We start from the raw sequence: 22882 nt of genomic DNA, 5'->3' as shown, positions 1-22882 counted from the left end.
CGGCTGTCTGGGATTGGTCGGTTGGCTTGGGTACGCGCAGTAGAAGAGGACGGATTTGGCGAGTTTTTACGGTATATTCATTGTATATATTTGTGATCCTAGGAAAGCAGGTGATATCAGTTTTGTAGGTGACAGAGAATCTACTTGCTTCGAGAATTCCAAACAGCCACACACTCTTAACGTATTTGCGCCATCTGAACAGTGACCAGACCTTACCTCGACCGCTCTCCAACAAGGCCATGATGAATTAAAGACAACATCCGCCAACACGCCCAGCACCGAGCTTTTTTTTTCTTGCAAACTCATTTTAATGCCAACGAAACCGCCCCAGTAGAAAACCTCCTTTTGAAAATGCGGCTGAATGAATCCAGAAAGAAAACAAATGGGCGTTATGCCGGTGAATCGTGACCGGATGAAACGTAATCATATCGACGTTGAGCCCCCGTGTCCGGAAATAAGCAGATGATATAACGTTGTCTCCTCCAGCGCCCCGTGGAAAAGCAAAAACAAAAACGATCCACCTCGGCCAGTCCCGCACCTCCCCATATTTGCGTGTTTCGAGAACATGCCTGTAAAAGATACTCTTGGTGAATGAGAACTATGTACGTGACGCAAGAAGCTTGAGCCAGGTCCGCGGTCTAACATGTGAGTTAGGCTTGGAAAAGGGGTCCGGGGAGGGGGTATCTGAAACCCCCAGATGCCTGTCTGACTATCTTCGTCTATGTGTATTATTGACCGTCCCAGAATGATGGCATGCTACTTTCGGTTGCTGAGTCTGTCAGGTTTGGCAGACCTTGGAAGTCGCTCATCCAGAGCCCGGGCTCCTCTTCCAAAGCCGTGAAGCTGCTGTAGCCGGGGGCGCTGCTGGCGAGCAGAGTCGGGTCGTCGCCAGCCAAGGATGACGGTGTCGGCAGAAATTTGCTGCCGGCCTTCTTCATCAGGCTATACTCGAAATCCAGGCTCGTAAAATCCGTGCTCCCAACCAAACCTGCGTTCGTGTGTTCGAGGGCGAAGCCGTTTGTGGAGACATTGTTCTGGAACGTGTCAAATTCTTCAAGCGTGTTGGACAGGAAATCTTCCACCTCCGAGACCTCGCCCGATATGGAAGTGGTGGTTGTCATTGTTGGTAGTACCTCCGACCCTGCGAAATCGAGGCCGCCATAGCTCTGAGGCTGGCTGTAGCTGGAAGGCGCAAAATCGTCCGTCTTGCTGGCGAGACCCAAGCCGTCAAAATTACTCCAGTCGACCGAACCGGCACTCAGGCCGGCGCTGAACATAGGCTGCTCATGGTCCGACAGGGCGCCGAAGAAGTCGGCGCTGTTGGGAACGTAAGGGGTATACTTGATACCCGAGAGGTCGAGCGGTGGCAGTTGTCCGTTGAGCTGGGCGAACGATGAAGACGTCATTGAAGGGGATGCAGCCTCGGACTTCACTCGCCGCTGTCCACGAGGGGCTCCCTCGCCGATGGCACTGCCGGCCTCGGAATCCCCAGCGGCGCCGGCTCCCAAAAGGTCGTCCATCGAGCGGTTCTCCCGACTGCTCGTGCTGTGCATAGAGTTGACGCGAGATAGTTGATACGGCCCGCATTTCTGCGACGGCTTGACGTGCTTATACGTGGGCTTGTGGTGGCCCTGTGCGTCAAACGACAGCACGGCATCAGAATTGGTCGTGTTGGCTCGGCGCCTGTGGCGCGAGCTGGACTTTGAGCTTTTTGACTGCGAGGCGGCAGCGCCGTCCGAGTCGGACTCGGGGACAGGATCGAGCTGCGGCTCCCGCTTGTGCGAGCAGGTGCAGCGGCCGCCGTGATTACAGCAGCAGCTTTCTGCAGGTAGACGAAACACGAGTCAGAGGAGCATGGCCTTCGATCAGTGAGACATGACAATGCTCACCCTTGTGACCCTCGACCACCGGCCTCAAGTGAATACACTTGTGAGTCTTCTCGCCGCAGTCGCACTTTACGTGCGCTGCCCGGGATTTGCGCATGGCGCGGCAGTGCTGGCATTGCGATACCGGCCGTCCCTTCTTGTTGATGTGTTGGAGTGGCCGGTCTGTAAAATTGCAGCCGCGTGTTGTTAGCCTAGGCGCTTGAGGTACCTCAAGATGTCCCGCAAGGGGTTTGAAATTGGTGACGGCAAAGCACGCAGAATTGAGACATGAGGGGCAGAGCAAATGAGAACCAAGGGCATAGCTTCGGCCAATCCAATTCACCCCTCTCTCTCCCATTCCATCTTTCCCCCATCAGGAAAAGAAAAACGACAAGTTTTTCTGCGAAATATTCCGGTGCCCTCCCTCGGTTGCAGTCGGCCGGAGCACGGCAAAACCAGCGAACTTACCATGATGTTGGCAGTTGCTGACGCGATGACCTCTTACACAGGCCTCACAAGCCCACTTCTCTCCGTCGATGAGCATGGCGGATAGCGCTCGGTCGCGGCCCGGTCTAGCGAGGCCACCTGCGTAAATAGGGCGATTGACGGTCCGTGATCCGTCACCAACGAAACGACCAATCCCGAAGTATCTCCTGCAGTGCGCTTGGATTTGTGCAGGGCGCTGGAAGCGAAGGGCGAGGAATGCAATGCGCTGGCCTGTTGGCAAGGCTGGCTTTCGGCGCTGCAGGGCCTCTGCAGGGGGACGGGAGTGGAAGCAGGGAATTATTCTTTGGCAGTCGCCCGAGCGAAGACGGGCTTGAGACAGAGGGGATCGGAGGAAGGCCGTCTATAGAGTCATCGCTCGGGGTATCGCTGGGTTAAAACCATCCCGAAGGCTCCGAATAGAAACTAGAAACCGAAACGTCTTGATCGAAACTCCTAGAGGGCCAGGAAATGAAATAAAAATAATGTGGGTTGAGTGGAGCTTGTGTGAGCACGTCGCTGTCTCGCTGATGGCTGCCCAGTGGAGTGGGTAGCTGCCGCGTACGGTACTTTTTGCGTCTGTAAGTCAGGAAGGCGCGGTCGCCGGTGCCGTATTTCCAGGTTAGGGTCTTTTTTGTTCCCTCTCTTTTTCCAATGGTTGGGCAGGGCAGAGGTGGGGTTTTCAGGGCAAGCCGGAAGACGGGAAGGCCTGTATCGGAAGAGCTCGCCTTGCGAGCCGGCTGGGACTCAGCTGTGTGTGAGCCGAATTTTTGATGATTCCTTAGCTCAGCAGCAGACCGTTTGGCCGTGGAAAAAAAAACACCGAGTAACCGAAACACGAAGCCGGTCGATATCTTATGGCGGCGTAAGCTGCCAACGCACGGCGAGAGGGCTGCAGTGTGATGTAAACGATCCGTTCGCTCCGTTCAGAGTTTGTTGTCGGGCTGTTGGCTGTTGTCGGCGGCTACCGTGGTCAGAGAGCTCTGGCTCGATGATGCATCACAGCTTGACTAACGGGCGCTTCGTGGCGGGCAGACCGCAATGAGAGGAGGGAAAGCCGGGATCAGCAGCGAAAGGGGAAGTACAAGGCTGGCAGCTTGTGTGCCGAGTCACGAAGCACCGGCGAACTCGCGAGGGAGAGGTGGGCTCCTTTAATGTCGGGCCGGGCGTGGGATTCCACAATCCACATGTGGATGCTCACGAAACCGGCGACTACGAGAGGATACGGTACTGTACCTACGTTATGGATGGACAACTGGGGCTTCTTGCGTCTGCCCGGCCAAAGAGGCACCGGCTCGTGCTTGACGAAACCTAGGCCAGGTCGGCTCCCACAGCTTTATCTTGGCGGCGGTATGTAACTCGATGACTGATTGCGCCGTTGCTAATGACAGAATTTAGCTAGCAGCCAGGCACGGGCTCATGTCGCTCACAAATGACGGCAAGACTGGTTGGTCGCAGCTTTCGTTAGGCGAATGACGGGCCGCGGGATTCCTTGACGGGATTGTCGAACAGCGAGGGGCCTGACAGGGACCCCGGGCTCGCAAGAGCGGGAGGTCGGCGTAGCGAAAGAGTGCCAGCGTGGGTGCCCGTGGACGGAGGGAACTTACGGGGAACCGCCTCAATTGGAGGAGTCTTCTCGGTTTGAGGGTGTGCAAGTGGCTAGCCCAATCGACGTTGCCCCGAGCGTCTTTTCCCACCTCCCTCATTTTCTTCACATTCGGTATGCGTTTCTGGTCTGACGCCGTTTCGCACCGGACAACTGATGTCAACTAACCAACTACATAACTAGGTACCGGTATGTTTGTACTATCGATGTAGGCTCCATAACCGGTAATTATCTGATGCGTGTAACAGCATGATCGTCGAGACACGGTACCCCTCCTACCTTGGGTATCCCTCGCGTTCTCACTGTTTTAACATCAGCGTTTACATCATCGGAGACTTCCGGCATCTCTCTGCGGCGCCGCGCCAGGTACGAAGTATGTACAGTACCTCCCGAAGGTTGGGCCGGCCAGATCGCGGCGAAACTACCGCGTTGTGCCGACTGCCTCAAGGGGTGCTTCCGTCGTCTCTATTTGGTCGCGTTCCGCAACCTGAGCGGACCGGATCTAAGTGACCGAATTCCTGCCAAAATTATTACTATGGCCGCCGCACATCGCAAACGAAGGCTCGGCGTCCTGGGCAGGTTTGTAACAGTCTGTCAGAAGCTCTTGGGCTGTTTATCTAGTGGGGTTTAGGGGTCGCATGTCTCCCACGCCCACTGCGCCCAGGGCTGTTCAGGGTCTGGGTAAAAGCCCCAATCAAAGGGAAAACAGGAACAGGCCCGAACAATCTCGACCGGTTACGTGGTTATAGAGTAATTACCTAGGGATTTTGATGTTTGACGTATCGTTCATAGGTTGGATGCGTGTACCACCCACTGAGTCTGTAGCCACTCTCTTCTCGGAGAATTTTAGTGTAATCAATATCGGCTGTCAGCCGGCTTATTCAGGTCGTGTTGAAGCAGAAAATACTTGGTGTATGTACTGCCCTGTGAGAGGACTGCTGTGGGAGGACTGCTGTGGGAGGACTGCTGTGGGAGGACTGCTGTGGGAGGACTGCTGTGGGAGGACTGCTGTGGGAGGACTGCTGTGGGAGATGCCAGAGGACTCTCTCGCGGAGCTCCCCTACCTAGGTGCAGTACGTATGTACTGTATGTACATACGTAAGGTATGTTAGGTCCAGGACATACATCCACACGCACCCGACCTACAAGTGTCCGGAGTTCAAGGCCACTCAGGCCCGCGACTCCTTCAAGTAGTGACAGACGAACAGGTGGCTGGCTCGTGCCGCTTACCAGGTACCTTTCATCACTGCCTGGCATTTGTTACACTGCCTGAATCACCCACACGAGAAACTAGACTGATACCTGGCATAAGTGGAAATGTAGATATACTATAGACATATACATTTACACACCTGCCTACTCTGAGATACATAACCCGATCCAGTTCTGAATGTAACCTTCTGTTGTTTCGCACGCTGCAGGCCAACACACCGGGCAGAAACCCGCACTCACACCACAAGGCTCCTTTTTGCGATCCTAGATGCTCGCTCTGCTCGAGTCCTTCCGCGGCGATGTCGCTTTACAGCGTCTGGCTCGAGAAATTTTCATCGTTTATATCATGATGTCGTCGATCGAGCTGTATGAAGCAGCCCTCTGACTTATCACCTGCCTCTGTCCATCTAGGACCACGGGGGGTTGTTGCTGCAAGCCATGGCCAGCCCTTCTTCCAGGCTGCCTTTCTGTTTCCTTGTAAGGGTGCTGAATCGTTGGCGCAAACGCCCACTGGGCTGCTGTTGGCCATTGGGCGTTGACATCCCGCGCGAGCAAGCCAAAATCAAGCCTCCCGCGGTGACAAGTCAATAAGCCAATGGCCCCTTGGATCCCAACTCGCCATCGATTTCGTGGCTTGACCATGGGTTCACTCGTTCACTTCACGTTGTCACACAAAATGCAATGCCGCAGCCTCGCCAGCCGGTTGTGTGCATCCGCCATGACGGGGTAAATAACCTGCCACGCGTGCTCGAGTGCTCGACAGCCGTCGGGCCATTGCAGGCCTTCTTGGCGTGTGCTGGCCCGGCTGGGAAAGTTATTGAAGCTTCCGCTGTCGCCTGCAGCTGGACTTAGCAGTCAATTAGAGGCAGAATGGCCCATATTGCTTCGCGAACCGCGCCGATCGGCTCGTTTCTTCCTCTGGTGCGAACGGCAGTCCCGAGCACTGTCGCTGCCGGCTTCTCGGCCGTATTTCTTCCTTGGCTGGAGATCACCGTCGACTGTGAGACTGCCAAGGGCTCGGTTTCTCAGGCGGGCAATCGGTTCCATTGTCCATAGTAGCTATTGCTCGTTAACGTCACACATTCAGTATGCATCAAGTGGACGATCTCCTGAAGTTATGAGTGGCATGGCTAGGTAGGTCTAGCGGAGTCTGTGCTAGCACAGCGGGAGTGCGGGCAGTAGTGGGGTCAGAGCTCCGGGCGGTCTGGAAATCGGCCCTCTATGGAAGATCCATCCATGGTGATTTCCCGTCGCGCCGATGCCCGGCCCCCGCCAGTGCCCACAGCAGCAGTGACAGCCTGTGGAGCACACATGCAGTGCAAATTTTTCTTCCATCCAGCCCACTCACGTTTCTCCCACTGCAGCTTCGGCAGCTTCCACTTACAAGAGACTGGGCGCTACGCCGCCATCCCAACCACTACGCATGCATCCATCTCATTCCCCTCGACAAAAGTGGCATTGACACCTATACCTCATGTGGCTTGGCAGCGAAAGCAATGGCTCGAGTTCTCTGGTTCGACAGCAGTGCAAGCTACCACTCAGCAGCTTAGCGCACGAATTGCCACGACTCTCGGCACCTACACTAGACCCAAGGTAGTCTCATCAAACAGTCGCACTTCCGGTCAGCCTTGAACTGGTTACATAGTGTATGTCGTGTGCAAGAGTTGATATCGGCCTTCACCACTACCGTCAGAACGATTTGAATGATCGATCATCGCCATACACTACCCTCTAAGATCCACCAGGCTTAGCTTGCGCAGGAGATTGGTTCTCAGGCCATGACATTCATTTCTCCGATCTTGGGCGGATGTGGGCCGTCAACTCATTTCCGCGAGCGCGGAAATGAGGCTGGACAAGGAGGAAGGGAAGACGCATGAGGCGTTGTCCGAGTTTCTGCTGCCATCGGCGGACCATCGAAGTTTAGTGCCAGACCTCTCGGAGAGAGAGAGAGGAGATACGGATCTCGGTTGCTTGCGCCTGACCACGTTGTCTCAGTTACACGAACAGTGTCCTCAAACCCTGAGGAACAGAAACGGCCGTGTCGCTCTGGCAACCACGATCTGCAAGCTATGGTTCTTCGGGGAGTTTCCCAAAGTCGCATGCAATGCCTGCCATAGAAGGGATTCTGGCCGCAAGATTTGGTTTCTCTGCCCTCCAACAAATCAAGTTCTGTCACACGACCCAAAGGGATTGGGTAGAAGATGTGATAATGCCAGGTATTCGTCGCCTCGGAATCTTCAGCAATCCACGTCTGAGCGACACCATCATGTCGGCAGCAATCACCCCGATGGCGCTTTAGCCAGCCCACTAGGGCATCTGGTTTTTCTTCTCTCCCACAGGGAGATGGAATGTGCCTGCCAAGGTACTGTGCAACCGGAGAAGTGTAAGTGCCGAGAGTTCGGAACAATCTCCTTGCTGTTGCATGCAAGTGTCTGAGAAAAAAGACCAACAGCATCTCATGGAGATTTACCAGTGTCTTTGGAGATATACCGCCGGACTCGGACTGGCGGAGCGCCAAACGCAGTGTTGTCGAATCTGGGCGCCTCTGGTTCGACAGCCCGAGTGGGCTGTCCCCTGGCGGTTCTGTCCTCTCCACGGCCGAAACGCTGGCGGATTGTGGAATAATATGGCTAGCCCTCTGCCCAAGATTCTAGAACCCTTCCGTGGATTTCACGGGGGCGTGTTCAGAGGAGCCCGGTAAACCGCGAGAAACCATCCGGCCGGGGTATTTTTGCGCAGCCAAGTGCATGCCTCACCGACAAGGTTCTCTCACAAGCCGGGAAGTGCCTTGGACAATACTAGCCGCCTTTTCTGACACGGCGACCTGTGGATGTCGTTGGCGCTAGCTACCAGCAGCACCATTCAATTAGGTATTCACACCTGCATCTTCACCAGTTCTAAGGTAGTCCATTACCTACCAGCAGTTGGAGAGGGGTCGCCGGCCATCGGAGCTGTCACTGCCGTGGCGGCGGGTTGCTGGAACTCGCAAAAGGTCCAGGTCTCCGACTGCATTTCCAACTGCCTCTCCCCACTCCTAGCTATCGCCATTGTGGGGTGACTCGGGGGTGATTATCCTTTCGATGGGTGAGTGCCTATCATGTCGAAATGGTGGCCAACATCAGGTTCACTCAGGATTTTAGACAATCATCTTCTCAACCCCCACGGCAGTGTCCTCCCACGTTTTGTGTTCAAGGGGGCAGACCCCCATGCTTGTATTGTACATCACGTCATTGAGAACCGTGCATCGTCGAGGTAGGCACGTTGCGCACCACGGTGGCCACCCCCGGGCCACCCCCGGGCCACCTTTACTCGGGTGAGACACAGCTCGGTCTGCGAACCATTCACCGGCTTGTCAAGGCCAGATCAACAAGGACCATCTCTGGTAGCCGTCTTGTCCGAGGCCTGCCCTACCTGGGTCCGGAATTTGCTGCACGAAGCCGACTTGGCACCCAGCTTTTCTTGTCTCAGCTTGCACCGTCTGCACCCTGTGGATGGCTGGGTTTGAAGATCTGCACAATGAGGCGCCGCAAGGGTCAATTGCGGAAGTCGACATTCATCGGGACACGCGATGTCTCGTGCTGCCAGGGCGGGTACTCGATCTTTTCGAGTGTTACCTACATCCGGGATCGGTTATCATTGTTGACTCGGATGGATTGCTATTGGCATAAATCAAACTCTGACCCGTTGCTGGGCGCCGTGTCAAGAAATCGTCTTGATCCTCTAGGAGACCCGGGAATCAGTAGAGGTTACAAGCCCCGTGTATCAGTGTGTGATTGGCCACGGCGCGAGCGGCGAGCTGACTTTGGAAACCCATAAGCACCTTTTCAGGCCGACCACAACGGCGGGTGGAATGAGCAAGCACTTGATGATGAGTCGCCACCCCGCCAGGCGCTCACGCACGCCCAGAGTTCGGGCTTGAGGGGAAGCCGACAGGCTGTCGAGTAAGAAAAACCACGGCCTCACCGGTACCGGTTGGACGTGCGGCATCCGCCTTCGCGTCGGTGATCGGATCGGGCCGCAGACTGGGGATATACACTAGAAGCGATCCAGCATTGGATGATTCCGCCGAATTCAAGTTAAGCATAAACAAGCAGCAGCACTTATCAGGTGGTGATCAGTGTTGTTAATACGTAGGCAATTCCGCCGTCGGTGAAAAGTTCAGTCTTCCTCGAACCTCACTGCAAAGCTGTAATAATAACCTGAGAAAGGGGTATGCTCGACTGCCCGTCGCACACAGCAAGGCTAGGATAGGATATTGGGGAGTCCCAGTGTCCCACTGAGCTTTTCCACTGATCCTCCACCGATCAGATGATAGAGCCAGGAAATGAAATACAGTATGGTCTGATGTTGGGGAGCACAGCTTCTCACTGCTACCTACTATCTGAAGTGCTACTCGACCTCAAGATCAGGCCATGATGCTTCAGCTTCGGGTCTTTTCACGGTGAGTCGTAACGTTGCTCAGCTGCGGTGAACCCTCCAGGCGATCACATCTGGTATCAAATATATCGTTCCTCCTGACGATTGTCCCTTGTCATCCAAGGTCCGGCGTTTTCCGGGTGCTGCAGCGCGGTAAATTGGCTTAGAGGTCTTCAGGTCCTCGATTCATTCGGTCCAGGTACCTTTTTGTACTCGCCTAACTCGTCGATACTTTTACTGGGCGTAGGGCCTCAAGGCAGATCTGGAATCCCCCTCGTCTGGGGTCGAGGTCAGGGTCTGGCCTGGGGTATCAGCCTGGATGAGCCGTTGGTGCGACATTTCCCCGGCCCGACAATGGGAAAAGACGGGATCTATCGATGCAGTTGTGCTTTCCCCCGCACTCGAAGAAAGCCGGGCACTCGAGATGGTGGGGCAGGAACTACTGTGAAGTATGTATCATGTACCTTACACTACACCACACCACGCTAGAGTGAATATACCAAGTTCCCCCTCCAGTCATCGCCAAGCGATCTGGAAAAGGATTGGCACGTGGTATCTTCTATTTCCCTTATTTCCATCGCGGTTGCATGACGTGAGGCCGATTATTTGCTAGTTGTTCGTGGGGTGCTGCTCAAGAGTTTTGCTTTGCAGAAGTATAATCCCCTGCTTGCATAGGCTGCAGCACACCATCCCCAGGCTATGGGGTAGTTTATGTTGTCGTGGCCAATGACGATACAACCAACATCGCAACCTCTACTTGAGAGAAAGCCGGTTTAATCCGTTGACCTGCGCTCTCGACTCCCCGCAACTGTGCCAACCAGGAGTTTTGCAACCACCATCGAGACATACTGACCATACAGCCATGGGTTCACACGAGATCCCCAAGCCCGGCACTGATCCGGACAGGTAGTGCCACCGAGGGGTGGGCGGATAGACGCGGGAAAGCTGACAAGAAGAAAACAGGCCCGTCCATATCGTCTTTGTCGGCGCCGGCGCCGTGGGGTGCTTCTACGCCTCAAGACTACATCATGCAAGTAGTCCAGATCTTCACCGCTATGAATTTCACTCATGCCAATCACCATGTCACTGACGCCCCGTAGCCAAACAACAACATCCACGTCTCACTCATCGCCCGCTCCAATTACCAGGCTCTCGCCGAATCCGGTGTCAAGCTCCAAACTCACAGCTTTGGTGACTACACCTTCCGCCCTCACGCCGTCTTTCCCTCCGTAGCCGCCGCAGCCGCCAACCCGGGACCCTCCAACCCGGGCCCGCGAGACTGGGACTTTATCGTGGTCACGACCAAGGCGCTGCCGGACCTCTCGGACGACAGCGCGCTCATCGCGCCGCTGGTCGGGCCCAGGTCGGCCATCGTCCTCATCCAGAACGGCGTCGGCGTCGAGGAGCCCTATCGCGCCCGCTTCCCCACCACGCCCATCGTCAGCGCCGTCACCGTCATTTCGGCCGAGCAAACGGCCCCGGGCACCATCCGCCAGAACCGATGGACCCGCATCCACCTGGGCCCCTACTCAAACTCGGCCTCATCCACCTCGGACAGTTCCCCAGGCGACGGCACCACGGGGGCGCTGACCCCCACCGGAGGAGCACCATCACCAGCGACAACCGCAGCGGTCCCCGGTAACGGCAACAGCACCAGCGACGACATGGAGGCACTGCAACGGTCGGGCGGAGAACGCGCTGCGCAGCTCGCCGACTGGTGGTCGCGGCTGGGGGGCATCCGGGACGTGGAGGTGGTGGATGAGGTGGGGCTGCAGACGGTGCGGTGGCACAAGCTGTGCATCAACGCGGCGTTTAACCCGTCGGCGGTGCTGAGCGGGGGGCGCGGCAACGCGTCCATGGTGGGCGATCCGGAGCTGCGCGCCCACCTGGCGGGAGTGATGCGCGAGATCTGGGAGGCAGCCCCCCGCGTCCTGGGCCGCGGGTTCCCCCCGTCTCTGGCAGGGCCCGAGAGGATCCTCCGCAGCACCGAGCGCAACGTCGGCAGTAAGCCCAGTATGCTGCTTGACTGGGAAGCGGGCCGGCCTATGGAGATCGAGGTTATCTTGGGCAACCCGGTCAGGATTGCGAGGCGGGGGGGCGTGGAGTTGCCGAGGATGCAGACCCTTTATGCGTTGCTTAGGAGTGCCCAGCGGGTGAGGGATGGTAAAGTTGGAGAGAAGGGGAAGTTATAGGCTTATTGGCACGTTGCTTAATAGGGCTCCAAGGGGAAGAGGGCTTCGCTCAGTGCTTAAGAAAGGGGAGGGATGTGGTAAGTGTCAATTTTCATGAGCAAATATGCATATAAGTATATAGCAGCTGGTCCACGATGTATCTGACAACGCTTACTAACTGTTACGAGTGAATGTAGATCTATTATGCCTACATACTGTACGGAAGAGCACCAAATCAGGAACTGACTCGACTGCCTCCTGGCCCAAACTGACCATGGACTCATGAAGGACTGACAAACCTTACCTGTACAACCTGCCTCGCGGCATCAGGACAGCTTCCAGTGATCCGCAGAGCAGGATCCCACGGAAGGTTTGACATCGTGGCACAAACTTACATTGATTGACTTACCTGTCAAGCTTCGAGTCCTCGATGGGCACCTCTACGTTCCGCCTCGAGCCACGCACAGCAGCAGTGATAGCACTGCGAAACGTCATCCCCGACAACTCCTTTCCTACTATGCTATTAATGGGCTGCTGTCGTGTGGTTAACCACTGCGAAGGAGTTGAGCGCCGGTTTCCTCTGGCCAGAGAGCTAGGTTAACGAGATCCTAGGCCTTAACGAGGTCCGACGGGTTAGCAAGGTCTTAGAGGACGAGATCCTGGAGGTTGACTTGATCATAACAGGCCATCTCCACGTCGTCCGGGTCAGAGGCCGGGGGAGCCCGGTGAATTCCGTCCTGTGTTTGCAGGCCCCAGTTAACGGAATCGACGTCCATGGGGTCATTGATCTCGAGATCCGTGAATTCAACGTCCATCAGATCATTGCCCTCGGGATACTCAACGTCCATCGGGTCACCGAGATCGTGGTCACTTACCTGTACCGCTGGATGGAACTCGACTCCTTCCATTGGAGTCGGTGCTCGCTCCCTAAAAGGACAAGGGCCAATGTCCATCAAGTCGGACATTTTGGAACAAGGTCGGCGATATTCAGGACGGGTGGAGTAGTATATACAGGGTTCAGGTCGGCCGAATTGGGTCGGGTATGAGAATTGAAACGGGTAAGGGTCTTCACACAGCCATGTCGTCTTAAATATAAGGTTCAGACGAGAAAGAGGACATATCGACTCAATGTAGTTGCTGTTGCACAGAAGGGCAAGTCTGGCAAGGCTTGGTGTTTCGGTCTAGTTTGAATGGCATTGTTTCAGTGAGACAAAAGCCTTCTTCACAACTCCGTCGGGTACCAATCTCGCCTCAGCAAACACAGGTTAGAGACAACTTTGAACAGACGCTTCTCATGCGTTGAGGGCCTTCCTTCGTTATGTGCTAATCCTCTGGACCCGGCTATCCTAGTCTGAGCCGGGAAGTCCATGATCGAGAGGTGTCAGTGGTGTGACTATCAAGTCCATGATCAAAATTTAACATGCCGGTGCCTACGAAGTACCTTGTACTCAGCTACTGGTACTTGTACTGGTATCTCATCCCTCTATTTTGGCGGTCGGCTGCTTCGAGAGCGAATCCGGGTCAACTGAACTGCAGAGCGTCTGATCAGCTGGTCTGAAGATGTCCGTCCTCGCTCCAATGCTGTTTACCGTCTTTGGGTCTCGAGATATCACAAGGGGAAAGAGATGTGGGCGGCCACTGGATCTGCAGGTACTGGACTGTATGTACTGTACTGTATGTACATACAAGGGCCCCCACCGTAATGTTGAAACTCCTCCATATGTATGTAATTACCGATTCTTGTGGGTAGCGGGGCGAGCGGGGTAAACAACTGCGTAATTTTCCGCTTTTGCTGGAGCTTCAGCCCAGCCCAGAGCGCGTAGCGAATCACCCCCTGTGGTTGTGCCTCCCTTCAACCTTCTCTGTGCGTGCAAAGTTCCAGAGTTCAGTTGGTAGTCACCACCCAAAATTGCCCATAACACTTGTAGCCCGTATGCTTTTCCATTGAATGGAAGTCGTACACCTAGGTCATTTCTCCGGATGCTTCAATGCTGCTAACATAAGGCTGTGTACCTTAGTTACCGCCAAGTCTATGTGTAACAGGTGTGATGGATGTAACCTTCAGGGTGTCTGGCGCTTCGACCGGGTTAAACCGCGGCCTTAGACGCTAGACTTCGCGTGGTCTGGGCGCTAATTTAATGATTAATTCAGGTAATTTCAATACGACGACCCGCAGGACCTCACCCACCGTGCTGTTTGCATATAGGCTGGTCATCCGCTGCATTTCTTAACAGAGTGTAGATGATTCGCATCTTTCGATTCCAAACGCCTCCTCTCCCTTACAGGCCGCTCGAAGCGTGCCGATGGGCTGACTCTTTACAATTCCGCGGCGTCTGCAGATTGATGCCCATGCTGTCATGATCGACGCGTTATCAGCTTGGCACCCGAGACGCGCGATCGAAAGAGCTGCTCATGCCAACCGAGACGCCACCATCAATCAACATGAACGATGCGTCGAGAATGTCAGATGAGGGGCAAGAAATTGACATGGCCGTAGCTGATGCTGGCGGCAGTATAGGCGGCAACGAAAGGAGCAAAGATATTCGATCTCCTAGGACACGGTCTCTCTCAGACGGCGGAGGCACGCCAGGAAGACTCTCGCCTTCTCCGCACCTCGTTAAGGCTTCTTCACGCCAGCACTCAAAGGACGACATTGCCATCCGTGACAAGCAGCATGGAAATTGCTCACCGCTCCCTTCAACACCTATTCGAGTCGGCTTCCCAATCCGAGGTCTTTCGTTGCAGATGCCCCAGCGCGACGCGGCGTCGCCCACCCAACAGGGCGCCGACGTCAGGACCGCCCCGCTCTCGCCAAAACTGGACCATTCGCACATCTACGCTTCACCCACAAACATTCTGCCGCGCCGATCGCGCGGCTTGGATTTTTCCCGCGCTGCCACGAGTTTGCATCACTCCACCCTGGCCGATCCAGCCTCGCCGGATTCGTCGCCCACAATCGGCTCCCGGGCCATGAACATCCCGGGGCATCGGGGCTCAGAGTACGGCACCGCCGAGCAGACCTCCACTTCGCTGTGGTCCATGATGGGCAGAGAGGAGCGCATGCACATATCGAGTTCGCTGGGAAGCACCACTTATGCGCTCTCCGACCTATCGTCTAGCTCAGACGACGACGACTTTATGGACGAGGACTTGGACGAGGCCTATGTCACCACCCCGCAGGCCCCGAAACCCGGCATTCTCAGCAATCCCGCTTCGGCCGGCACACCATGGATTCCCGGCTCGCCCACGGTCAATAGCCTGTTGAGCTTTCAGCAACGCCAACGCCAACGGAAACAGTCTAGACATAAGGCGCGCAGGCCACTCGGGTTTGGATTCCACTCGCCCGCTGCGCCAGGGGTCATATCGAGATCCCCACCAAACAATATCATGGGACCGAAAGACCTATCCCTGCACCACGCGCGGCGCGAGAGCATCAGCTGGGCTGCTAACCAATTGCATATTTCGGGCAATGAAAGCGATGACAGCATTAACAGACAGCTGGATGGTGTCGACAGCCCCTCACGCCCAGCCGTGGTAAGACGTGCCGTCACGCGCCGCGGGAATTTGCTGGTAAGTGCGCCGATTCCTAGCCAGGCACGGATTCTGACAACCGGCCGCCCGTAGCCGAAAACAAAGGGCTTCGCGCGTATTCGCGCTGCTCTCGCTGAGGAGAGTGCGCCCATTGAGGCCGAGTTTCGGCGGGAAGCTGAAGTGGTTCGCCAAGTCCGCGAGAGCGACATGGATCTGGAACCTCGACAACTCCCGCTCCCGCCCTACTCGGCACCAACAACAGCACTATCGAGCCCCAGCCTCGCCACACACGACAGCCTCGACGAAATGTCCGAGGACATGATGATGATGGACCCCAGCGGCAACGCCCTTGGCCTCACGGGGACTTTCAAACAGCATGCGCTCAAAAACTCCAAAGGCAGAGGCTTTTGGGACACTTTCTCGGAGAGCAGCAGCTCAGGCGCCGCCACGCGCGTCACACCCCCGCCACCCTCATTCGGCCTCGCGCGCGCATCATCTTCAGGCCTCAGCCTCGAGGACATAAGCATGGACTCACCCTCGACCAGCTCCAACGGCCAAAGTCAGGGCCAAAACCCATTTATTGTACCGGCGACCACGACATCAAGCAGTTCAGGCAACGGCACGCCACTCCCGTTCGCGAACCAGGGCAACGCCAGCAGCAACGGGAGCAGCACGGCGGCAGTCGCCAGCACCACCGGAGCCGGCAGCGATTCCTTTATGCCGGGCCACCCGCCCAGCGCGGCCGAGATCACGCGGCGCATCAACAGCAAGCGCCGCCGCGACGACGACCTCGACCCCGTCAGCATCAAGCGCCGCGCCGTCAGCCCGGGCATGAGCGTCCACAACTCCCCCATCATGCAGTCTCCGCTGCAGCGCGACACGATGCCCTGGGGCGCGAGCGCGGCATGCGGCGCGTCGAGGCCTGGCAGTGTGGGCGGGGACGGGGTCGGGGTTGCTGGAAAGCCTGGAAGTGGGAGTGGTGCGCCGGGTGAGAATGGTAGTGGAGGAGTTGGTGGTGGTGGTGGTGGTAATAACGGCACCAGACATCTTGCTAGTGGCGGGAAGGGGAGGGTTGGGTTCCAGGGCATGGTGGATACCAATGATGGGATTACGAAGTTGACTATTGACTGACTGACTTGGCTAATAGTTGGCATTGGGAAACGTCGGTTGGGCTTGCTAATGGAGAGGCTGGATAACACCTTGATTATTGGCTGCCCGGTTGGCTTGCATGGTGATGGGTTCTTTTCCTGCACAAGATCTTCTTTTGCATCTTCTCCCCTTATGGCCCTCTGTTGGCCGGTTGTATGAGAAACGGACTGGGCATCGCTGGGTTAGGATTGAGCGGTACAAGGACAGGACCCCGGAAACAGGAACGGGGAAGGCGCAAAGGGGTTTTTACAAGGCAGGTAAACGGCGCTTTCGGTGAATTCTGGTCTGAAACAGGGTCATAGAAACGATTCAGCGGCGTACCCATATCAATGGATGAATTCTAGGTCCAGAACCGGCGTTAGGGGTGGGACTTGGGCTACGAACAGCGCAGCGATGCCAAGCTACGAAGCAAACATACGAATATAATGCTAACCGCTTATTTCTTCATACTGTCTTTCTAAGAGACCACATTGGTATTTGTCTATCGCTCTAACGGTACTCCAGCCCGTTGTCTTTTGACTCTACACCGCTCCGATCCATAGTAAACAATAACCCGTGCTCTCGGCCTATCCAAAACCTGGACCATCTCCCACCCATCTCTCACGCAGGCAGGTAGGTAGGTAGGTACCTAAGTAATATCACCGAACCTCCAACCGCATCCCATTCCCATTCCCATTCCCATTCCTGCCACGTTCCCGGTCCCCGTCCCCACCGATCCCGCCAACCCCGATCCCTTCCTCGGGCACGCATAGCCCTCCCAACCGGTCGTCCAGCCACCGCGCAAGCTCCTCCACCTGCCGCCGCATGGCCAGCACGCTGCTTCCCGAGGTGGTGGTGGTGGTGGCCATGCTTGCGGCGGACGACGCGCCGCCCGTCGTGTGCGCCGTGTGTGTTGTCAGGATGCTGACTGCTGACTCGGAGGGTGATGGAGAGCCCAACGGTGGGGTCGGCTGCGGTTGGAGCCGCAGCGTTGGCGTTGTTGGTCGTGCCTGTGTCTCTGCCTGCGCTTGCGCCGGTGCGGGGGTTGTTGAGATTATTGTTGGTGTTGGTGCTAACACCGCTGGTGGGGGGTTGACGGGTAAGTTGGGGTCTGTTGTCGGGTTATCGGTCGTGTTGGAGTTGTTGATGATTGGGGTGGTGGTGGGCTCATTCTGCTTCGATGGGGTGGTGGGTCTGCGCGTCGGGGTTGCTGTGCCGCTTGCGCTCCCACTTCCGCTTCCGGTCCCGGTCCCGGCTCCGACAGACGGGTTGGTGGTCAAAGGTTGGAGATGGTGATGGTGGGTTTGGGTTTGGGTTTGTGTTGTTGGGGTTCTGGATCCTGCTGAACCGTTCCCTTCTTCGGTGCCGCCCATGCAAACGAACAGCATGCCGCACCGCAGGCGGCGGATCACGAATATGGCGCCGCTGTCGAGCTGCACCGTGACAGTCGGCGCAGAGTGTTTGCTCTTCTTCTTGGTGGTAATGGTGCTCCCCGGCGGTATGGTCGCTGCTGCTGCTTCTGGAGAGGAGGGCCCTGCGTCTTCTGCTGCTCTCGAATCGCTGTTTGGGGCTGGTCCCTGGAGCGCCCATAGCGACGCAGCTACGGCACACTGACGGCGGAGAGCGCTCGCGGGCAGGTTGCTGGCGTGGGCGAGGAGGTTCCCGGCGGGTGTGGTCAGCATGGCCGAGTGGATGTGCGGGGAGAGATTGGCGCGGAGAAAAGACGTCACGCGCTTCGTCAGGAGAAGCGGAGGCGGCGGCGGCATCGCCATGGTGCGGGACATTTTGGCGAATGCGACGGCGGTTGCAATTGAGTACAGTACATAGATCGTCAGAAAAGATCAGAAGAGCCAGCCAGCTGGAGGCTTGAGGTCTGAGGTTGGCCGTTGGACAACTTGGACGAGCTGAGCCGTGAATCCGGAATTGTGGGGTGAAGCTGGGGTGGTGGGGATGCGGGTAGTCATCGATAAACTTACCCACAGATGAAAGGAAGCGTGGGGCAAACCTCTAAACCCACTCCAGTCGACTGTTGTGGCACCTGCACTGACATCTGGAACTCATTTTAAAGTGACAACAGCGCGCTCTTTGTAAAGGGAAAGACCGACGGTTGATTGCTTCTTATACGATAGGATATACTCCATTGCCCTACATACACTTCCATGTTTAAGCGTGGAAACTGACGGAATCTGGTGAACTGCTTGTGAAGCCCACAGATTACCACAAAATGAATAAACAAAACCAGTCGAGTCAAACAACGAACACATCCTCGCCTCCAACATAGCCCTCCTTTGCTTGCGCCTTCTCAATCCTTTCCTGGTTCCGTCTCCGAAACGCAATGTCGTCGAATAAGTCTCTATGTAACCGTCCATCATCCGTACTCGCAACCCACTTCTCGAATCCTGCCCACGCGCGATTCAGTACCTTACCGGCAGGAAACGATTCATTTTGGTTCGAGAGAAGGAGGTCTGTGACCAGTTCCTTTAGTTCGTGCGTGTAGCGGGAATCCGGGTTGAAAATTTTCTGAGGATCTACGTCGTCGGAGCAGGGGTCGAAAATGTTCCCGCGTGCTCCTGGCGGCAACAGCATCAAACGCCTGTGTATCATCTGGTAGATCATTAATCCCAGAGCGGCGAGCTCGCTTCCGTTCGTATACGGGCGTTCTTCCTGTTGCAAGTTAGTCCATCAAGCTCAGAACGGTTCTAGAATTTCCTGCTTCCTCTCACCAGGGGCATCTGTTTCTCATCCCTCCTGAACCGACCCAGTTTCTCCCGCAGTTCCGCGAGCGACCCATCCCTCTCCTTGATCGCCACGAGCGGCGTCCCCGCCGTACCGGCCACCGTCCCGGAAACAAAGCAGTTCCCAAACCCGCCCAGCTTCACGGCGCCGTACGTCTCGATCCCCCTGGGCCGCTGCAGGAACACATTGCGGGGCTGCAAATCCCGGTGTAGAATGGGCATCCAATCCTCTTCTTTTGTCTGCGCGCCCCTGGCCCTTTTCCACCTCCTTCCACCACCACCATCTCCCGCGGGGACTTCCTCAATCTCATACCCCTCCCGAATACCCTGATGCAGAAACTGCAGCGCCCGCAGCAGGCCCAGCATGACGTGCCATACGAACCCTTCGGGGAGGAAATCCTGGCCCAGGGGATCGTCGTAAGCAGCAAGGGGGGGTAACGCGCAATCCATGACGTCCTGCAGCGTGCCCGCGTCGCAGTAATCCCACAGGAGCATGCGCCGTGGCGGCGGTGGCGGCGCCTGGTGCTCAGGGCGGGCGTTGTCATCTTCTTCTTGTTCCCCGTTGTTGTTTCCTGCAGCATGGGGCTGGCGGCCGTCCACGTCCATGTCCACGTCCTTGTGCAACAGCGTTGTTTGGGGAGGGACATGTGGGGGCGGAAGCGGGAAGGGGAAGTCGACCAGCTCGTCGCGCACCGAGACTAGGTTCTCGTGATTGAGCACGTTGGCGGCTGCGTGGCCGGCGCCGCGGCGAAGGAGTTCGCGGAAGGTTGCCTGGGGAATGTTACTCGTGGGTTCCTGGATGGCAGGTTCATTGTTGTTGGCGTTGCTGTTGTTGTCGCCGTCGTCGCCGTCGAGAGGTTGGGCGAGAAAAAGCTCGCCGTCTGGGGCGCGGCGGACGAGGAACACGCCGTTGCCAAGGGGCTTTTGGAGGACATAGGAGGGTTTGGTAGTCGTGAGACGGGGCATTGTCAAAGCAGTAGGGATAGATATTGCTTTCCTACGGCTCTTGTATTCAGGGGTAAATCGACGTGTTGGATATCAATCGACGTCGGCCGATGGTCAGTTAAGATTGCAAGGAACAATCAACGACAACAGTTGAGATCGCACGAACTTCCATGGGGAAGCTCCGAACCGACACTGAAGGCGTGTTAGAGTCCATCCTTTGTTCAACTCGCCCTTTCCTAGTCCGGAATTCGGGCATCTTTCTACTATACTCTCCATTGTTGTGCTGTGCCGACCAATACTCAAGTAGTGCAAGAATTTGCGTGTCTTTGTCCTACTCAGAATTCCTCAACGCTTCATTAGAGAAGCCGCTAGCCAGACGGTCAGGGCTGTAAGGAAATCCGTACTGGCCAGCTTCTTAGCGAGGACTGGCCGTCCTGGAGATGTCAGCTAATGATCGCTATGACTGAGCTGCGCCCGTGTGAGGGACTCAACGTCTGAGACAGGTCATCAATACGCAAGCTCCTTCCATATTGGCACCTTATCAAACTTACTGCAGGGAAAGCTCATTTTATTCCAGCCGTGCCTCTAATGACACTATTGCATTATCAAGGACAAAACGCCAGTCACTGTCTAATGCCTCTTCCCAGATTGCCCTGTCATGCCATGCATAAATATGTACAAAGAAAACACGCTTCGTGAGCAGACGGCCAGTCACGTAAATCACGAACAATACATAGGCTTACCGCGGAGAGCAAAAGTTGGTTCAACTCTTCCGCTTCTGTTCAGCCTCCTGGTTGCCGCTTGGGGTGTCATCCCGCTCAGCAGCAGCCTGGGCTTTCCCCGCAGCCCGGCCCTGGCGGTATTTGTCCACCTTCTCCATCATATACCGGACCGTTTTCCTAAACCCACTGGTTAGGGGCCCCTTGAGGGACTGTGTGGTGGCCGGCCAGCTGATGGTACGCTTGATGACGGTGCGGATGTAGTCGCGGAGCTCGGCGGGGTCGTCCTGGGCGATGCGCTGCTCAAAACCGCCGCCCTCGCGGCGCTTGAAGGCGACCGAGTCCTCGTTCTTGCTCTCGTCCATCATCTTGTCGAACTCGGCCTGCGGGATGGCAAACTTCTTCTGGTACTGGAAGTACAGGCGAGATCGGAACGCCCTGGGTAGCCGGCGCACCATGTTGCCGCGCTTGACGGGGTCCATGTCCTGGACCAGCTTCAGGTTGGTGTTGTCCCAGATCCAATCTCTTGAGCTGCAAGCGGGGTCATTGAATTGGACGTTGGGGAGGGTCTCGATGAGAGGGAGGTAGAGACGCCGGAAGTTGGCCATGTTGCTGCCGACAATGTTCTTCACTTTGCTCGGGTTCTCGGTCGGGAGAGTCATGCGCGGATCGCCGAGGTAGCTGATGCCCGCAATGGTGCCGTAAAGCTCCTCCTCCGTGAATTTCGGCGGCAGCAACAGGAGTGCCGTCCGTAGAGCCGAAAGGAGATTCATTTGGTTAGCCATCCGTATCATTGGATCGTCGCGCAGTATCTTGACTGGCTTGTGCAGGCGCCCGGCAAGATACAGCGTTTCCCACTGGCTCAGGTCCCTTTCTAACGTGCCCAATTGCACAACACCGTACTTGATCAGAATTCCGTTGACGACAATATAGGGGTGAAAGTAGACGCCAGCTCCCAACTTGTCCTGAACATAGGAAACAGCACCGGACCCAAGGCGAGCAAGCGAAGAGTAGTGGTCGCGGTGCTGCTTCATGTTTAGAGAATGCCAGTGCTGGGTGTGCGAAACGCCGAATATAAAGTCTATCATCTTGGGAGTGCCATCCTGGGCCCTCTGCACAGCAGGCGGCGCCTTGGGATGAACAGAACGAATCTCATCCGCCGTTGGTACCCGCCCGCTGGATTTTGATTGCGGGAAGACACCGGAGCCGTAGGCAAATGCGTACCGAATCGGTGCGCGGAACTGCCAAGGTATCGCCTTCAGAACCTCCTTGAACTCGGCATCGAAGGGAATGTGTTGGTTCACGCCGAAATTGGCATGCGGTAAATCCTTGAATGACTCGATCTTCATGTTCGGGTTGTATTCCCAGTCTTTTACGTCGCTGACGATTGACGATCCGGAACTTGACGAGCTTGCGGCTTCTCTAGCGACAGCCCGGCTAGACTGTGTGTCCCTCGCTGCCGTATCCGTCGCTGAATCTGTGGCCGCATCATGTTCTGCACTTTCCAGTGCTTCCTTTGCATTCGCACCGGTGTCCCCGCTTCGGCCAATTGTCCCGTATCGGCGCGCATGATAGAAGGGGCTGGGAGTCCGGCATTCCGGAACGGTGAAGGTCTGTAGGAGGAGGAATTGAGCTAGAGGCGTGGTGCGGCGCGCGACACGGCCCTGCAGAGCTTGAGATCAGCTATGATGTCCAGGACGAAAACGGGGAGAAGGACTGGGCCTACCCGTAACCCGGGCGGGATTCTACCGCGAGCCATTGCGATGGCTCTACGGCAGAGAATGTCGAATTGAATGCCTTCCTGAATCAAGTCTTGAAATGTGTGGCAGCGGGAGCTGCAGATGTCACCTCTGGTCAGAATCCATGTGCGAACCTGGATCAACAAGAATGGCCAAGCTAGCAGCAGCTTCACGCAGGAGCTGTGCCCGCTATAAAAGCGCTAGGGTGCCGTTGCTTCCTTGGTTGGTTTGCATCATCAGCAGGGACCTTAATTAGCCCTGTCCCTTTGTTACCCCACAATCCATGGGCTGCGTGGCTTGGCTTAGCACCGACCTGCAGTTCGCAAGCTCCG

At 56.2% G+C, this 22882-nt stretch overlaps 7 protein-coding genes across 7 annotated transcripts; 2 read left to right on the top strand and 5 right to left on the bottom strand.

The window, feature by feature from the left end:
• Positions 1–728: 728 nt before the first annotated feature.
• On the bottom strand, positions 729–1983 carry N656DRAFT_799686 (uncharacterized protein; the record flags this gene model as incomplete). Its single annotated transcript, XM_064817902.1, has 2 exons — positions 729–1822; positions 1890–1983. The coding sequence occupies 2 exons, from the start codon at positions 1981–1983 to the stop codon at positions 729–731; spliced, it is 1188 nt and encodes a 395-aa protein (XP_064668544.1).
• A 4910-nt stretch (positions 1984–6893) lies between these two features.
• Positions 6894–7942, bottom strand: N656DRAFT_188663 (uncharacterized protein). Its single transcript, XM_064808817.1, has one exon. It carries the CDS (start codon positions 7619–7621, stop codon positions 6989–6991), a length of 633 nt encoding a protein of 210 aa, XP_064668543.1. The 5' UTR covers positions 7622–7942; the 3' UTR covers positions 6894–6988.
• A 2160-nt stretch (positions 7943–10102) lies between these two features.
• N656DRAFT_188233 (2-dehydropantoate 2-reductase) lies at positions 10103–12109 on the top strand. The gene is made up of 4 exons (XM_064808816.1): positions 10103–10488; positions 10546–10612; positions 10683–11851; positions 11951–12109. The coding sequence occupies exons 1-3, from the start codon at positions 10445–10447 to the stop codon at positions 11772–11774; spliced, it is 1203 nt and encodes a 400-aa protein (XP_064668542.1). The 5' UTR covers positions 10103–10444; the 3' UTR covers positions 11775–11851; positions 11951–12109.
• Positions 12110–13942: 1833 nt separating this feature from the next.
• On the top strand, positions 13943–16869 carry N656DRAFT_735055 (uncharacterized protein). The gene is made up of 2 exons (XM_064812707.1): positions 13943–15323; positions 15378–16869. The coding sequence occupies exons 1-2, from the start codon at positions 14166–14168 to the stop codon at positions 16413–16415; spliced, it is 2196 nt and encodes a 731-aa protein (XP_064668541.1). The 5' UTR covers positions 13943–14165; the 3' UTR covers positions 16416–16869.
• Positions 16867–18346, bottom strand: N656DRAFT_781280 (uncharacterized protein). The gene has a single exon (XM_064815553.1). The coding sequence runs from the start codon at positions 18194–18196 to the stop codon at positions 17072–17074; it is 1125 nt and encodes a 374-aa protein (XP_064668540.1). The 5' UTR covers positions 18197–18346; the 3' UTR covers positions 16867–17071.
• Positions 18347–18442: 96 nt separating this feature from the next.
• N656DRAFT_830482 (uncharacterized protein) lies at positions 18443–20444 on the bottom strand. Its single transcript, XM_064818604.1, has 2 exons — positions 19136–20444; positions 18443–19076 (listed from the first exon to the last, which is right to left on the bottom strand). The coding sequence occupies exons 1-2, from the start codon at positions 20111–20113 to the stop codon at positions 18660–18662; spliced, it is 1395 nt and encodes a 464-aa protein (XP_064668539.1). The 5' UTR covers positions 20114–20444; the 3' UTR covers positions 18443–18659.
• Positions 20445–20855: 411 nt separating this feature from the next.
• On the bottom strand, positions 20856–22570 carry N656DRAFT_799680 (mitochondrial matrix Mmp37; the record flags this gene model as incomplete). Its single annotated transcript, XM_064817901.1, has 2 exons — positions 20856–22475; positions 22538–22570. 2 exons carry the CDS (start codon positions 22568–22570, stop codon positions 20856–20858), a joined length of 1653 nt encoding a protein of 550 aa, XP_064668538.1.
• Positions 22571–22882: the final 312 nt, after the last annotated feature.

The sequence above is a fragment of the Canariomyces notabilis genome, assembly GCF_033297395.1.
Source record: "Canariomyces notabilis strain CBS 508.74 unplaced genomic scaffold N656scaffold_17, whole genome shotgun sequence".
Lineage (NCBI taxonomy): Eukaryota > Fungi > Ascomycota > Sordariomycetes > Sordariales > Chaetomiaceae > Canariomyces > Canariomyces notabilis.
Note: the sequence above shows the minus strand (reverse complement) of the source record. Positions and strands in the feature narration are given on the sequence as shown.

What these genes read in the sequence shown, in the direction of transcription:
- N656DRAFT_188663 (XM_064808817.1), bottom strand. Translation starts at nt 7,621, where the DNA reads ATGCTGTTGGTCTTTTTTCTCAGACACTTGCATGCAACAGCAAGGAGA.
- N656DRAFT_188233 (XM_064808816.1), top strand. Translation starts at nt 10,445, where the DNA reads ATGGGTTCACACGAGATCCCCAAGCCCGGCACTGATCCGGACAG. An exon ending in CCCGGCACTGATCCGGACAG is followed by an intron (nt 10,489 to 10,545) that starts GTAGTGCCACCG and finishes AGAAGAAAACAG; the next exon opens with GCCCGTCCATATCGTCTTTG. An exon ending in ACGCCTCAAGACTACATCAT is followed by an intron (nt 10,613 to 10,682) that starts GCAAGTAGTCCA and finishes GACGCCCCGTAG; the next exon opens with CCAAACAACAACATCCACGT.
- N656DRAFT_735055 (XM_064812707.1), top strand. Translation starts at nt 14,166, where the DNA reads ATGCCAACCGAGACGCCACCATCAATCAACATGAACGATGCGTCGAGA. An exon ending in CGCGCCGCGGGAATTTGCTG is followed by an intron (nt 15,324 to 15,377) that starts GTAAGTGCGCCG and finishes GGCCGCCCGTAG; the next exon opens with CCGAAAACAAAGGGCTTCGC.
- N656DRAFT_781280 (XM_064815553.1), bottom strand. Translation starts at nt 18,196, where the DNA reads ATGTCCCGCACCATGGCGATGCCGCCGCCGCCTCCGCTTCTCCTGACG.
- N656DRAFT_830482 (XM_064818604.1), bottom strand. Translation starts at nt 20,113, where the DNA reads ATGCCCCGTCTCACGACTACCAAACCCTCCTATGTCCTCCAAAAGCCC. An exon ending in ATGAGAAACAGATGCCCCTG is followed by an intron (nt 19,077 to 19,135) that starts GTGAGAGGAAGC and finishes AACTTGCAACAG; the next exon opens with GAAGAACGCCCGTATACGAA.